General features: G+C 42.9%; 1 protein-coding gene across 1 annotated transcript in view; it reads right to left on the minus strand.

Moving 5' to 3' along the window:
- Positions 1–350: 350 nt before the first annotated feature.
- LOC120020553 (thymocyte selection-associated high mobility group box protein TOX-like) overlaps positions 351–17150 on the minus strand; it is an 89354-nt gene continuing 72554 nt past the window's right edge. The window contains exons 6-10 of the mRNA XM_038964261.1: positions 14908–15135; positions 11767–11847; positions 11207–11635; positions 2384–2526; positions 351–1901 (exon numbers count right to left, since the gene is read on the minus strand). Coding sequence (XP_038820189.1) covers positions 1865–1901; positions 2384–2526; positions 11207–11635; positions 11767–11847; positions 14908–15135 — 918 coding nt within the window. The 3' untranslated portion in view covers positions 351–1864. The remainder of the gene's footprint in view (positions 1902–2383; positions 2527–11206; positions 11636–11766; positions 11848–14907; positions 15136–17150) is intronic.

Here is a 17150-nt window from a genome sequence, read left to right on the forward strand (position 1 = left end):
AATATATTTAGTATAGTTTAATCAAAAAAGGTTAACTTTTTAATGTTTCACTATTTAAATTTTTATGAAATTCACTGAGGAGGATGGTCCTCCCCTTCCTCCTCTGAGGAGCCTCCACTGGTAGAGACACTGAATTTAAAAGTATTTTTCTTCCCTGAAATTACCATAACTTCTAGTTTACAGTACCAAAACATCTTTGTAGGAATATTTTTATCTTCAAGATAAAGCTGAAATTGTTACTTCCAGTCAACACATTCCCACGGACTTCTTACAGAATTAGGACTCAGTTGTCTGTTCTCCCAATCCATCAGGCACTTCAGGTTGAAATAAAAACACAGGGAATCAAAAAGTGAGTGATTACTGCACAAAAATGCAGGTTTGACTTTATTTCTTTCAAACACATTAGAAACTAAAAATAAGAACACAATTCTTCACATTGTTGTTGCCTGGAGACGTTTTTCTGCCAAAGAGAAAGGAACCCAGATGGAACAGAGAAGACAGCCATCATCAACGCTATTAAACATAAGGACTTTATAAAAACACCTACAGTTATTGTTTCATAAATAGGCGCAGCATGATGAAGAGACTTGGAGAAAGAGAGATGGGAGTGATCAGAAGAGTGACGACGAGCCAGATGTCAGGGTTGTATATATTGCCACTCTACCAATCTGTCTCTACCATTCTCATTCTGACGCTTTCTACTTCCTAAAGAGGAACAACCTCAGACACAGGATTGGGATGTTTTCCAGGTAAAGGGCAGCCAAAGTTTACGACTTTATTTCAGAGAATGGAAACTACTGATTTAGCAAGTTTTATCTTACAAATATCATGATATTGAAAATGTTTACGCCCCAATAAAATCCAAACAACTATAACAGCCGTTTAATCAATTTCCCTTCTTTGATAGTTAAATTAAAACCAGTGTGATCCAATTCAAAATCACACTGCACTTGAAAAAAGCATTTGTTGTTATACCCAATGAGCAAGAGTAACACAAAATTCTATGTACAGCTTGAGGGGATGTCTATACTAACCAGCCTCGACATAGTCCACAGAGGATCCTATGAACATGATCAGCATCAGTTTAGAAAGAGCAACACAACACTGCTCAAAGACACACAACAGTCTCTAAGGCAGTCCAGTAGCAGAGAGAGAGAGCCAGAGATTAAGAGAAAGAGGAAAGAGGTATAGAAATATAATAGGTGTTCTTTATTTATTTTTTCAAATGATAAAGATCTTGTTTTTCCTTTCAAAATAAAAGTAATTTTGGGGTTTTGGTTGACATCTTGCTATGTGTGGAAAAAAAAGACCCAAGAGCCCCTAAGTGCTAAATTAACTTCTGGGATTTGAACAATGGTCTTAACATAACGCTTTTACGTCACCAGCTTGTCTTCCTCAAAACACAACCCAGTGACATATCAGTAACGATCCAATGACACGTCAGTAGAGAGGACAGTACTGCCTATTCTTTCACATCTCTGAACACATTTATTTGTGCCTTTATGGGCATACATTGCAAAGTCCAAAAACATTAACTTGACATTTGTATCTAATATCAGGTGAGGGTAGAGTGTGGGTCACAAAGAATCCAAAACCCACTCATGACATCAGTATGATTATTTTCAAAGTAGATCACAAAGAACCAAAACATATCAAAATATGGATGTTTTGGAAAATGTGCTTCTGCCTTTCTTGTTTGAGTGACGGTCAGATGGTTTGGCCAGAGTGGGGGGTGGTGGTCAAGGAGTTTCTGCTGGGGTTGAGGGCAATGCCTTGGTCCAGTGAACGCAGAGTGGGACCGAATGTGGACCGGGTCAGGTTGCAGTCTGTTCCGGGGGTGGTTTTGTGGAGGTTAGAGGTCAGATCAGGTCAGGAACAGAGGCTTGTCTCTCTGAAGAGCTCTGAAAGAAGAGGAGATGGAGGAACCATGAGGAATAATAATAAAATAATAATCAATCAATAATAATCAATGTCTCTTAACATGTGTTGAGACCCTTGCATTTGTGTTGTGAAATACAATTAAAATAGAGTTTGATTGATTGCAACTTGGGTTCAGACTGGAAGAGTGAAACAAAATCACCTACTCCTGGAATACAGAGCTTGCTCAATGGAGATTCTCCATTCAAAGTACTTCTTAGTTCATAATTGGACCTCATCTATTTCTGGGAAACCTGCCCTAAAGGTCACACAGAGTATAAACTCTGTTCATACTCTCATATCTGCTGTGTTTCTCTATTGTCATACTATATAATAATGATGAGTATTCTGAGTGTTTGTGTGAATAGAATAATGGGTGTGTGTAGAGCTGTGGTGGTCATGAAATCTTGCCAGCCAGTAACTGTCATGGAAATAACTGCCCGAGTGAGTGAGAGTGAATTCCTACCCGTTGCCGCAGTATTCGCTGGTCCAGTCGAGGTGCTGGCTGGGCCCATTCCGACACACCTGTCTGTAGTCCATGGATGGGGACAGTCCCTGCCCACCGGACGAGTTGATCATGTTCTGGAATTCTGACTGGAGAGGAAATCCCTGGAAAAGAGAAGTCTAGCATTAGAGTCCATGTTTTCCAGTGTTATCCTACTCGGAGATACATTCAATTACTAGAGTGGCCTAGGTCATAGATTCTAGAATGTGCCGCTAATGGCCGCCATCTTGTTCATGGATACATTTCAATTCACACTAATTGGAATGAATGGCAGAAGAGGCACAGGAGTTGCATCCAACCTTGGGAGCATGTATTGCAGTGCCAAAGTGCATCTTAGTAGCATGTACAGTACATAGTACTTTCCATGACATTAACTGACCAGGTGAATCCAGGTGAAAGCTATGATCCCTTATTGATGTTACTTGTTAAATCCACTTCAATCAGTGTAGATGAAGGGGAGGAGACAGGTTAAAGAAGGATTTTTAAGACTTGAGACAACTGAGACATGCATTGTGTCATTTAGAGGGTGAATGGGCAAGACAAAAGATTTACGTGACTTTGAATGGGGTATGGTAGTAGCTGCCAGGCGCCCCAGTTTGAGTGTGTCAAGAACTGCAACGCTGATGGGTTTTTCACGCTCAACAGTTTCCTGTGTGTATCAAGAATGCATTGGAGTCAACATGGGCCAGCTCTCTGTGGAATGCTTTCGACACCTTGTCGAGTCCATGCACCGACGAATTGAGGCTGTTCTGAGGGCAAAAAGGGGTGCAACTCAATATTAGGAAGGTGTTTTGTACACTCAGTGTACAGTCGTTGCGAAAAGTTTTGAGAATGACACATATTAATTTTCACAAAGTTTGCTGCTTCAGTGTCTTTAGATATTTTTGTCAGATGTTACTATGGACTACTGAAGTATAATTACAAGCATTTCATAAGTGTCAAAGGCTTTTATTGACAATTACATGAAGTTGATGCAAAGAGTCAATATTTGCAGTGTTTTTGCACTGTTGACCCTTCTTTTTCAAGACCTCTGCAGTCTGCCCTGGCATGCTGTCAATTAACTTCTGGGCCACATCCTGACTGATGGCAGCCCATTCTTGCATAATCAATGCTTGGAGTTTGTCAGAATTTGTGGGTTTTTGTTTGTCCACCCGCCTCTTGAGGATTGACCACAAGTTCTCAATGGGATTAAGGTCTGGGGAGTTTCCTGGCCATGGACCCAAAATATTGATGTTTTGTTCCCAGAGCCACTTAGTTATCACTTTGCCTTATGGCAAGGTGCTCCATCATGCTGGAAAAGGCATTGTTCGTCACCAAACTGTTCCTGGATGGTTGGGAGAAGTTGCTCTTGGAGGATGTGTTGGTACCATTCTTTATTCATGGCTGTGTTCTTAGGCAAAATTGTGAGTGCGCCCACTCCCTTGGCTGAGAAGCAACCCCATACATGAATGTTCTCAGGATGCTTTACTGTTGGCATGACACAGGACTGATGGTAGCGCTCACCTTCTTCTCCGGAAAAGCTTTTTCCCCAATCGGAAAGGGGATTCATCAGAGAAAACGACTTTACCCCCGTCCTCAGCAGTCCAATCCCTGTAACTTTTGCAGAATATCCGTCTGTCCCTGATGTTTTTCCTGGAGAGAAGTGGCTTCTTTGCTGCCCTTCTTGACACCAGGCCATCCTCCAAAAGTTTTCGCCTCACTGTGCGTGCAGATGCACTCACACCTGCCTGCTGCCATTCCTGAGCAAGCTCTGTACTGGTGGTGCCCCGATCCCACAGCTGAATCAACTTTAGGAGACGGTCCTGGCGCTTGCTGGACTTTCTTGGGCGCCCTGAAGCCTTCTTCCCAACAATTGAACCGCTCTCCTTGTAGTTGTTGATGATCCGATAAATGGTTGATTTAGGTGCAATCTTACTGGCAGCAATATCCTTGCCTGTGAAGCCCTTTTTGTGCAAAGCAATGATGATGGCACGTGTTTCCTTGCAGGTAACCATGGTTGACAGAGGAAGAACAATGATTCCAAGCACCACCCTCCTTTTGAAGCTTCCAGTCTGTTATTCGAACTCAATCAGCATGACAGAGTGATCTCCAGCCTTGTCCTCGTCAACACTCACACCTGTGTTAACGAGAGAATCACTGACATGATGTCAGCTGGTCCTTTTGTGGCAGGGCTGAAATGCAGTGGAAATGTTTTTGGGGGATTCAGTTCATTTACATGGCAAAGGGGGACTTTGCAATTAATTGCAATTCATCTGATCACTCTTCATAACATTCTGGAGTATATGCAAATTGCCATCATACAAACTGAGGCAGCAGACTTTGTGAAAATACATTTTTGTGTCATTCTCAAAACTTTTGGCCACGACTGTATACTGTATGTGCACATATCATGTGAAATAAGCCAGACTTAGTTAGACACTTATCCCTCAGAAGAAGATGAGCACCTTGCATTTACAGTGCATTCAGAAAGAATTCAGACCCCTTGACTTTTTCCACATTTTGTTACATTACAGAACATTATTCTAAAACGTATTACCCCATAATGACAAAGCAAAAACAGGTTTTTAGATTTTTTTGCAAATTTATAAATAAAACCCCCCGGGAATATCACATTTACACAAGTATTCTGACCCTTTGCTATGAGACTCGAAATGGAGGTGTCTCAGGTGCATCCTGTTTCCAATGATCATCCTTGAGATGTTTCTACAACTTGATTAGAGTCCACCTGTGGTAAATTCAATTGATTGGACATGATTTGGAAAGGCACACCTCCCTATATAAGGTCCCTCAGTTGACAGTGCATGTCAGAGCAAAAACCAAGCCATGAGGTTGAACGAATTGTCCATAGAGCTCCAAGACAGGATTGTGTCGAGGCACAGATCTGGGGAAAGGTACCAAAACATGTCTGCAGCATTGTAGGTCCCCAAGAACACAGTGACCTCCATCATCTTGGTTTTTATTTTTAATACATAACAAAAAAAAAATATAATAATGTTTTTGCTTTGTCATTATGGGTATTGTGTGTAGATTGATGAGGAAAAAAATGTATTTAATCAATTTTATAATGAGGCTGTAACGCAACAAAATGTGGAAAAAGTCATGGGGTCAACAACCTTCGGAAAGTCTGAATACTTTTCTGAATGCACTGTACATACAGATGGTTAGAATCTCACAAGTTGTTATGGAGTCTGAGTCCACAGCACGCAATTCCCATGACACTGATGTCTCTTACAAAACCTATAACAGCCAAATCAAGTCACGTGCAGGGATGTGTAAGAACATCAGACCATCTCAGGATGGTAAGTTGGTGGTTGAAGATATCCCTCTAGTGGTGTGGGGGCTGTGCTTTAGCAAAGTGGGTGGGGTTATATCCTGCCTGTTTGGCCCTGTCCGGGGGTATCGTCGGATGGGGCCACGGTGTCTCCCAACCCCTCCTGTCTCAGCTTCCAGTATTTATGCTGCAGTAGTTTGTGTCGGGGGGCTAGGGTCAGTCTGTTATATCTGGAGTATTTCTCCTGTCTTATCTGGTGTCCTGTGTGAATTTAAGTATGCTCTCTCTAATTCTCCATCTCTTTCTCTCTTTTTCTCTCTTTCTTACTTTCTTTCTTTCTTTCTTTCTTTCTTTCTTTCTTTCTTTCTTTCTTTCTTTCTCTCTCTCTCTCTCTCTCTCTCTCTCTCTCTCTCTCTCTCTCTCTCTCTCTCTCTCTCTCTCTCTCTCTCTCTCTCTCTCTCTCTCTCTCTCTCTCTCTCTCTCTCTCTCTCTCTCTCTCTCTCTCTCTCTCTCTCTCTCTCTCTCTCTCTCTCTCTCTCTCTCTCTCTCTCTCTCTCTCTCTCTCTCTCTCTCTCTCTCTCTCTCTCTCTCTCTCTCTCTCTCTCTCTCTCTCTCTCTCTCTCTCTCTCTCTCTCTCTCTCTCTCTCTCTCTCTCTCTCTCTCTCTCTCTCTCTCTCTCTCTCTCTCTCTCTCTCTGAGGACCTGAGCCCTAGGACCATGCCTCAGAACTACCTGGCCTGATGACTCCTTGCTGTCCCCAGTCCACCTGGCCGTGCTGCTGCTCCAGTTTCAACTGTTCGGCCTGCGGCTATGGAATCCTGACCTGTTCACCAGACGTGCTACCTGTCCCAGACCTGCTGTTTTCAACTCTCTGGAGACAGCAGGAGCAGTAGAGATACTCTGAATGATCGGCTATGAAAAGCCAACTGACATTTTACTCCTGAGGTGCTGACCTGCTGCACCCTCTACAACCACTGTGATTATTATTATTTGACCCTGCTGGTCATCTATGAACATTTGAACATCTTGGCCATGTTCTGTTATAATCTCCACCCGGCACAGCCAGAAGAGGACTGGTCACCCCTCATAGCCTGGTTCCTCTCTAGGTTTCTTCCTAGGTTCTGGCCTTTCTAGGGAGTTTTTCCTAGCCACCGTGCTTCTACACCTGCATTGCTTGCTGTTTGGGGTTTTAGGCTGGGTTTCTGTACAGCACTTTGTGACATCAGCTGATGTAAGAAGGGCTTCATAAATACATTTGATTGATTGATATAACTTGGATAACTGATCCGTGGATACTATGGATGGGAAAGTATTGTAGAATTCTCTATAGCAGTACTGTACACAGATACACTATATAAGAATCTGTGAATTAAATATTCACCACCCATATTAAGTTATAGTATGACACAAATAGGCTCTGATAGACATGAGTGCATCCTAAGTGCTCCTGGGGTGCTGCTCTGCCGTAGTCCCTGTGCTGCACCCAGCCTGTGTGTGTCAGGTTGGATACTGCAACTACAAAAAATTAAGAATATCCATGCAAATGGACCAATAAAGCAAGTATTGTAGTATCCTCAATGTACGAGTTGGTTTTTGGACGGAGCTGCCCTGTAGAGAGTCCATGGTAGAACTGAGTGTACTCTGAGGAGGTGGACCCTAGCTAGCTGGGGTAGGGGGAGAGACAGAAGGTGGGAAGTAAGAAAGTAGTTATTTTAATTATGGGAGCAGATATTTTAATGTTGGGGTTTCTTGAAGAGTTTTTCTTTTTTCTTTTGTGGGAGAAAGGGAGGAGTGGGACAGATAGAGGAGAGAGAGAGAGAGAGAGAGAGAGAGAGAGAGAGAGAGAGAGAGAGAGAGAGAGAGAGAGAGAGAGAGAGAGAGAGAGAGAGAGAGAGAGAGAGAGAGAGAGAGAGAGAGAGAGAGAGAGAGAGAGAGAGAGAGAGAGAGAGAGAGAGAGAGAGAGAGAGAGAGAGAGAGAGAGAGAGAGAGAGAGAGAGAGAGAGAGAGAGAGAGAGAGAGAGAGAGAGAGAGAGAGAGACAGCGCGTATGAAAGGGAAGTTAATCTGGGCGCTACGCTACAAACCCTTCTCTAAAAGAGAGGGGACAGAGAGGGGACAGCAGGTGGCTGAGTTCTCTTCCCCCTCCTCAGACTCTCACCTATTCAGGCATTGTTCCACAAATTCTTCTCCTTCACTCCATCACAAAGGCCCCATCTGCCCCTTTTGTATCTCTCTCTTTCCCTCCCTCTCCCCCTTTCCCCCACCTCCTCATACCCCCCTTCCCCTACTCTCTTAGCTCAGGGGAAAAGTTTGAGCCCTGATGTTTTTTTTTGTTTGCGCTCTCTCCCTAACAAAATATGCAAAATTGAGTGAGGAAGGATTATTACTCCCCGCGGGATTTAAAAGTCCCCAATAAAAGAGGGATCTGAGCGCTGGGGGCTTAGTGGCAACCAAACCCAAACCTCCGTTTAACCATTCTTCCCCTATTTTCTCCACGGACTGACACAGCCATACAGGCAGCCCCATACAGGCAGCCCCATACAGGCAGCTCATCTCAAATTGGACTTCAGACAAATTCATATTCTAATCCGTATGAAGACTTAGGCACCCCTCCACAACCTCCTCCCCCTCTCCTCAAATAAATGTTCGATCAGCCACAGCAACAGTTCATTTGCCTGCTGAGCAGAGATAAAGAGACAAATGGCAGTTCCTCTCTTTAAAAAAAACAACAACGATTCCCACAATGCTTACTGAATACCTAGAGTCCACAATCTCAAAGCTACAGCATAAAGACACTATCTTTCCGTTATGTTCTTCTAAGAAGGTTAAGTCATCTAACACATTGGACAGGTGAGTGGTAGGACACAGTCTAATCTCTCGTGGACACTGGACAGACTACGTAAACATAACCAAATTCCGTGAGCTTTTAGTTCTGGGTTAACCGAGATTAGACACAGTCAAACTACCAGGATAGGTTGAGTAGCCTTTTCTATATTGATATAACTCGTCTAGGACGTGAGTGGCATAGAGAGTTAGGCTTGAAAGCCACATCACAGTAAAAAATGATAATTCACCCCATCGCCTTTACCTAGAATCTCCCACAAACCCTCCCCCGGGTCCTGTGTTGCTCAGTTGAGCATGGCGCTTGCAACGGCAGGGTTTGGGTTTGAATCCCACAGGGGACCAGTATGAAAATGTATGCACTCACTACTGTAAGTTGCTCTGGATAAGAGCGTCTGCTAAATGACTCAAACGTAAATGTTGTTTTGTTGTTCATTCTAGGTAACACGGACAGGAAATCAGAAGGTATGTTTCTTTCTCACTGAAGAGGTCTGTCACCTGTTCCCCTGGATAGATTTTTCCATAACGACCTGGTCCCCTTATCAAACTAATGTCCGTCTCAAACGACACCAACCTATTGAGCTCTGGCCAAAAGTAGTACACTATAGGGAATAGACAGTGGGGTATGTTAGATGTGTCCCTCCCACAGTCCTCTCTCTAACACAACTGTTCTGTGGTTGTTGATTGGTATATTCATTATTTTCTTTGTTTGTTGGTGTGTTTGTATTTTATTTCCAGGACAATGCACAACTTCTCTGTTGCATTAGTGAGGAAATTAGCCCATTGAGCTCCATTTTGTATTCTTGTATGTATTCTCTATATATATGAGAGAGAGAGAGAGAGAGATGCTCTTCCAATCTGTGTTGTTGACTAGCCTCTACAGAGAACTCATCTCATTTCCTGTGTGTGTGTCCTGTCCTGTCTGCTAGACTGGCTTCATCAGATAGCCCTGCCTGCCTGGCGTTTTGTCTCCACCACTGATGCATTCATCAATCTCAATGTGCTGCTGTTGGCGTCCTTATATCACATCATCAGCCTAATGCATTTGTTTATTACTGGGAGAAAATGGGAAATGGGGGATTGTGTGTGTGTGTTAGGGATGGATAACCTACGGTTATGGATAAAGACCGTCATGAAAATAAAACAACCTTCAGAACCATTTCAAAATATACCCAACAACATTTTGTGAAGATGGGAGGAACAGCTGACTGAAGATGGGAGGAACAGCTGACTGAAGATGGGAGGAACAGCTGACTGAAGATGGGAGGAACAGCTGACTGAAGATGGGACAGCTGACTGAAGATGGGAGGAACAGCTGACTGAAGATGGGAGGAACAGCTGACTGAAGATGGGAGGAACAGCTGACTGAAGATGGGAGGAACAGCTGACTGAAGATGGGAGGAACAGCTGACTGAAGATGGGAGGAACAGCTGACTGAAGATGGGACAGCTGACTGAAGATGGGAGGAACAGCTGACTGAAGATGGGAGGAACAGCTGACTGAAGATGGGAGGAACAGCTGACTGAAGATGGGAGGAACAGCTGACTGAAGATGGGAGGAACAGCTGACTGAAGATGGGAGGAACAGCTGACTGAAGATGGGAGGAACAGCTGACTGAAGATGGGACAGCTGACTGAAGATGGGACAGCTGACTGAAGATGGGACAGCCGGGCATCTGTGTGGTTGACTCCATTTCTGGTATAACATGGACTCTTAACAACATGATGAAACTTTGTTGCCCCTTGCTGAAAAATGCAAGGTGTTGTAGCAAGCGATGAATAGAATGGAATAAACTCATGGGTACACTTGCAATGGCTGCCTGATATTGTGATGGAATAATTTCCTTGGTAATTGTTAACTGATGTGGCTCATGCAATGGAATGTATTTTTTGTCATGTCAGTTGAGTTGAATCAACAAATAACAGCATAGATTGATGGGTACACTTCCTGCTTTTACTTCCTGCTTTGCTCCTATGGGTACACTCGCAATGGCCGCCAGTCCACCCATTATGCCATCATTGACTTGAATGGGATTCCCATTCTATTTCTATGGCAGCACATGCGGTCAGAAGCGGAGGAAAGGAGAAAATGTGAAGAAGAAAATAATTGCTATTCTAAAGGTTATTATGTAGACCACGGTCATTTACCGTCATCCAAAATTCCATGACCGTGTGTGTGTGTGTGTGTGTGTGTGCGCGTGTGTGTGTGTGTGTGTGTGTGTGTGTGTGTGCGTGCGTGCGTGCGTGCGTGCGTGCGTGCGTGCGTGCGTGCGTGCGTGCGTGCGTGCGTGCGCGCGCGCGCGCGCGTGTGTGTGTGTGTGTGTGTGTGTGTGTGTGTGTGTGTGTGTGTGTGTGTGTACAGTATCAGGCTGGCAGATATGAATACATCCTGGCTTGCCCTCAATCTCTGGCCCTGAGGGAACATGAAGGGACCGGATGTGATTGTAAATACCATGAATCATATACAGTATAACATCCTCATCAACCCATAAAACACACACACACCACTTACACTCTCCATTTGATGTGGTTGCATCACGTATGCATGTTTATGTGAGTGTGTGTAACTGTACATGGTAGGTGACCATGTTTAAGCGTATTACCGCAATATGCATAATATGTACAGTGTGGAACTCACCTGGGCCATGAGTGTGTGTTTGTGTGTTGAACTCACCTGGGCCATGGAGGGTGAGTGCAGAGACAGCGGGTGTCCACCGAGCTGTTGCTGGTGGTGCATTCCTAGATGAGAGTGGGAGTGGAGGGGTGGGCTGATCTGGAGGGGAGGGGTTGTCGCCGCCGCCATGCTGCCCAGAGACACTCCTCCTGGATGGGGTCCACTGGCCCGGGGGGCCACCCCCCTGGAGAGACCCTGGAGGGGGGACAGGTGGGGGCTGAGGCCGGCCTGGTGCTGCTGGGACTGCTGTTGCTGGTGGTGGGGGTGGGGGTGGTGGCTCTGGTGGTGGTAGGGGTGGCTCATGTAGAGGCTGGGGTGGGAGTGATGGGGGTGGGGGTGCTGCTGGCCTGATCCGGGGAACACGGGGGGCTTGGGACCCAGCATAGAGGAGGCCTGGGACACCTTGACATCACCTGGATCATTGTAACTCTGGAAGGAGGGGAGAGAGAGAGAGAGAGAGAGAGAACAGGAAAGACAGAGTTGGAAGAGGGTAAAAGAGTGTAACAGTGTTACCTTATCAGAGTCATACAGTCATAGAGAATCAATGTCTGGGTCCCTACCTGTGAGACCAGGCTTGCTCTGTATGCAGCCAGCTGCTTCAGGTACTCCTTCTTGGCAGTCTCCGTCTTCTTTTTGTACACCTATAAAAACACCAAGAAAGAACAGTAAACATTTGCACTTTGGTTGCCCATTTTTTTTTTTTAAATGGGGTTAGTGTTTTTGTCATATGAATGTGTTATAATGTTTCATAAAGCATAATAGCTGTAGTTGGGGCATCTGGATAATACTCAAAAGGTTCCAATTTTATACAGGACTAGATTGTTCCTCTTCACTATCCATCCATCTGTTCGTCTTTGCCTGTCTGTCTGGGTGTCATTATTTACCGATAATAAATCTGGTCTCTCTCCAGGAAGAACATTGTCCTGTCCTCAGACAGACATCCACCCTCATTCCTCCACCCTCACACACCCCTCTGGAGGTGTGTGCGTGTTTGCATAAGAATGTGTTTCTGTGTGTGCGCGTGTGTGTAATAGGACAATAGCACAGCGCTTATTACAATAGAATAAATATGTAAAAGCTTGCTCTTCTATTTTCTTATGTCAAGAGGTCATTTGTTAGTCGAAACACACAGTAGCATGATTCACAGTAGCAGAGCCACAGGACCAGGGAGAGCCAATGACTTCTACTGTGAAACTGTGAAAAGGTTTGAAATTCCAAATTAAAACAAATAGCATTTTTGTGAGGACAATAAAGTTTTATTCTAATCTAATTAATATATTCTAATCTATTCTATAGCATCAGTGTTTAATGAAGTCGAACAAGGAAATGTACAGTACAGTCTCGCATTTTGGCCCTTTGTTCTGCAACCAAACAATCATGTTCTGCACTTTACCAACAACTTCAAACACCACTAATTTAGAAAAAAAGGTTGATTTGTCCTGTATTTCAGTCAGACATGACAACCAGTCACGTTGCGCTAATGAAAAGATATACACTGCCTTCAGAAAGTACTTACAAACTCTTGACATTCCCACATGTTGTTGTGTTACAGCCTGAAATTAACATGGATTACATTGAGATATTTTGTCACTGGCCTACACACAATACCCCATAATGTCAAAGTGGAATGATGTTTTTCGAAATTTTTCAAATTCTTAAAAAATGCAGGGCTGAAATGTCTTGAGTCAACAAGTATTCAATCCCTTTTATAGCAAGCCTACATAAGTTCAGAAGTAAACACAAGTCACATAATAAGTTGCATGGACTCACTCTGTGTGCAATAAGTGTTTAACATGATTTTTGAATGACTACGTCATCTCTGTACCCCACACATACAATTATCTGTAAGGTCTCTCAGTTGTGCAGTGAATTTCAAACACATTCAACCACAAAGACCAGGGAGGTTTTCCAATGCCTCGCAAAGAAGGGCACCTATTGGTAGATGGGTTAAAAAAAGGAGACATTGAACATACCTTTGAGCATGGTGAAGCTATTAATTACACTTTGATCAATACACCCAGTCACAACAAAGATAGAGGCGTCCTTCCTAACTCAGCTGCAGGAGAGGAAGGAAACCGCTCAGGGATTTCACCATGAGGCCAATGGTGACTTTAAAACAGTTACAGAGTTTAATGGCTTTGATAAGAGAAAACTGAGGATGGATCAACAACATTGTATTTACTCCTCAATACTAACATCATTGACAGTGTTAGGGGTGTGTACGGGAGGCGAAGTCAGGTGCAGGAGAGCAGAGTGTAGTAAACAGACGCACTTTAATTCCGGTCCAAAAACAACAGCACATAAAAACATAAACGTGCCAAAAACACGGAACATAACAAAAGTGTGGCGCCTGACAATATCCACATAACAATAAACAATTACACACAAAGACATGGAGGGGAACAAAGGACTAAATACATGCAGTGTGATTATGGAATGAAAACCAGGTGTGTATGTAACAAGACAAAACAAATGGACATATGAGAAATGGAGCGGCGATGGCTAGAAAGCCGTTGACGTCGATCGTCGAACGCCGCCCGAACAAGGAGAGGAGTCGTGACAGACAGAGTGAAAAGCAGGAAGCCTGTACAACAAGGCGCTGAAGTAATACTGCAAAAAATGTGGCAAAGCAATTCACTTTTAGTTCTGAATACAGTGTTATGTTTGGGGCAAATCCAATACAACACTTTACAGAGCAGCACTCTCCATATTTTCAAGCATCATGGTGGCTGCATCAGTTTATACTTGTAATCATTAAGGACTGCAGAGTTTTTCAGTAACTAAAATAAATGGAATAGAGCTAAGCACAGGCAAAATCCTAGAGGAAAACCTGGTTCAGTCTGCTTTCCACCAGACACTGGGCGATGAATTCACCTTTCAGCAGGACAATAACCTAAAACACAAGGCCAAATCTACACTGGAGTTAATTACCAAGAAGACATTGAATGTTCCTGTTTTGACTTAAGTCTACTTGAAAATCTATTGCAAGACATGAAAATGGTTGTCTTGTAATCATCAACAACCAATTTGACAGAGCTTGAAGAATTTTGAAAAGAATAATGGGCAAATGTTGCACAATCCAGGTTTGGAAAGCTCTTTTGAGACTTACCCAGAAAGACACAGCTGTAATCACTTTGTCAATATGCGGTATTGTGTGTAGATGGGTGAGAAAAACAATCAATTTAATCCTTTTATAATTCAGGCTGTAACACAACAAAATGTGGAATAAGTCAAGGGGTATGAATACTTTGTGAAGGCCCAGTATGTCATAAGGATGTAGTAGCCTACTGGTGATGTAAACACTTCTCCAATAGTTGCTGAGATTTGATATTTTGCACAGCCAAGACGAGACGTAGGCCAATGTCATAGGCCTATGGTCAACCAATCATATTTCTCAAATCCTTCCAGGCTAAATTCCAGCTAGAACAATGGGCCACCTACTTTAAAAAAAGTGTGCTTTTGATGAAAAGCTACAAAATTAAATAGCTGTATTAGACTGATAGATGGTCATTTTGTCAAATTTGTGAGGATCTCCATGCTCATTAGTTGCTCATTCAACATTTTCTGCTACTTCAATCAAGCCTGTTTTAAATGTTTTTATTCATGTAGGCTACACTGTCCTGCAAATGTACCGCTAAATCCTCCTTTTGTCCCACATTTAGGTATTTTAAATGTGGTCACCCTAACTATAGGTGTTATACCTGTTTCTGTTCCTCTCCAAGGCCGTCCCACATGGAGGCCACTATCTTGGATACCTCTCCAAAAGTAGCATTGGGGTTGGATCCCTTGATGGCTGCCTGGGTGTCTCTGAAGAACAGAGCGTAGGCAGAAACTGGCTTCGAGGGTTCGTTGGGATCCTTCTTCTTCTTCTTCTTGGGGGTCTTGGGTTTTTTGGGCGTCTCGACCGCTGCCGGTCGCTTCTCTGCCTGCTGGGAGGAGAGATAGAAATGGTCAGACTAAATGGGTTTCTGGAGAGAGAAGAATTAGTGTGGAATCGGTGTAATTGATTGATTAGATGATGGAACAGGATGGAAATGAAGGGTGAATATGCTAAACATACTGTAGGGGCCCAGACTTTTCCTGACAATAGGAGCTGAGCAGGAAAATGTAAAACTCATACTGTATGCTACCTAACGTACACTGAACATATAACTAGACACTTTTCTGGAACACTTTTTAAACGCGGCAAGGCATTTAGTACTTCAATGAAAATGCGTCACAGTGTTTAGATTGTAAAAAAATGTAAGATTCTAGCTTTAATATCTCAAATATTTTTCATTGTGCTCCTAAATGTCTTTGTGTGCGCACATGTGCTCCTTGTAAAAAAGGTCAGCGTAGAGCCCTGCGATTGAAAATATATATATTTTTCCTGTTCAGCTGAAATTTAGGTAAGGTGACAGACAACACTGATCTGAATAAAAGGCATGTAAAGTCACATCAATTTATATTGACTAAATGCACTCTAAACGGGACCATAGGAAGGTAAACAGTAGTGTTTAAAATCTGAACATTTAGGAGATACAGGTGTTCTCCTGGTTGGAAACTGACCGGAAAAAGTTGACTATCATGTTTAATCTTGGATTCTAAACGCCTGTGCTTAAGATGAGAAGACTTAATGGCAAGTCTAAATGCCTTATGTTTAAACACTGATGTTTGGTTATAAATGTGTGACATATTTCATGGTTTTACAGTGTATATACCAAAAATATTGCGTTACATTCTGAAACATTTCTCTCAATTTACATGATCTTGGTCAATAGGAATGTACTGTTTGAAACAATTTGCTTTTATTGTGAGATAGTCAATATGACCCTGAGTGTGAGAGTTTGGAAACAGATAAAGAAATAGTATCTGTATGAAAGCACCTTGACAGATGGTAGTACCGGTAGTTACAATCATGCCAGACTTTTCCTTCTCCATCACTGTGTTGAATATGTTTGTTTTATACTGATAACACAAAAATAGCCATCCAGCTGAATAGCGCACTGCACATTTCTGAAATGTTGACCTCATTCGATTTTATATTCCACTAAATTAAACATGATCATTTTCCCAGATAGTTTCATTTTCTAAAGGATTGTTATTTGCAGTTAAAACATACGGTGAAAATATGGGTGTGCAATATGGCAAAGGTGTTTGGGAAAAGTACCCTTTGGATTGATTTACATAGTATTGCATACGCGTGGCAAATGGCACCATTATATTAGCAATCACATAAGCATTAAGATAACATCTCTCCACGGTGACTTTTTTCTCCAGGGAAGAGGGTAAACAAATGCAATGGCGCAAAGGTTACAGATGACTCACCCATATACAAATGTGTGTGTGTGTGTGTGTGTGTGTGCGTGCGTGCGTGCGTGCGTGCGTGCGCGTGTGTGTTTGTGTTTGAATAGAATAGTGGGTGTGTGTGTGTGCGTGTGCGTGTGTGTTTGAATAGAATAGTGGGTGTGTGTAGGGCTGTGGCAGTCATGAACTTTTGTCAGCCGGTAACTGTCATCCAAATAACTGTTGGTCTCACATTAATTGACCTTTAATTAACATAAACACGTTTAGCATCTCCGACTTCCACACACAGCCTACAAGCCACTGATGCGGACCTTTGGAAGATCTACTTTTTAAAAGTCAAATAAATCCATTTAATATAGCCTACACCATCACACTAAATCCATTTAATATAGCCTACACCATCACAATAAATCCATTATTTATCTTAGGCCGGTCTAAAGAAACATTATGATATGAAGAAAATGTTTTTCAGAATATTCTGAGTCGTCCTTATGTTAAGGCCTTGATCTAGGCCGTATGGCTATGGGCTACATTTGTTTATTAGCGGACAAGATTTGCTAATAATTCCCGTGGCATTATTTTATATTCTTTTATAGTAAGAAGATTTCCAAGGGAGTGTGCACATGCGGCTATTCTGTGTTGAACGGTTAACAAAGTG

The sequence above is a fragment of the Salvelinus namaycush genome, chromosome 25 (genome assembly GCF_016432855.1).
Source record: "Salvelinus namaycush isolate Seneca chromosome 25, SaNama_1.0, whole genome shotgun sequence".
In the NCBI taxonomy this organism is placed as follows: domain Eukaryota; kingdom Metazoa; phylum Chordata; class Actinopteri; order Salmoniformes; family Salmonidae; genus Salvelinus; species Salvelinus namaycush.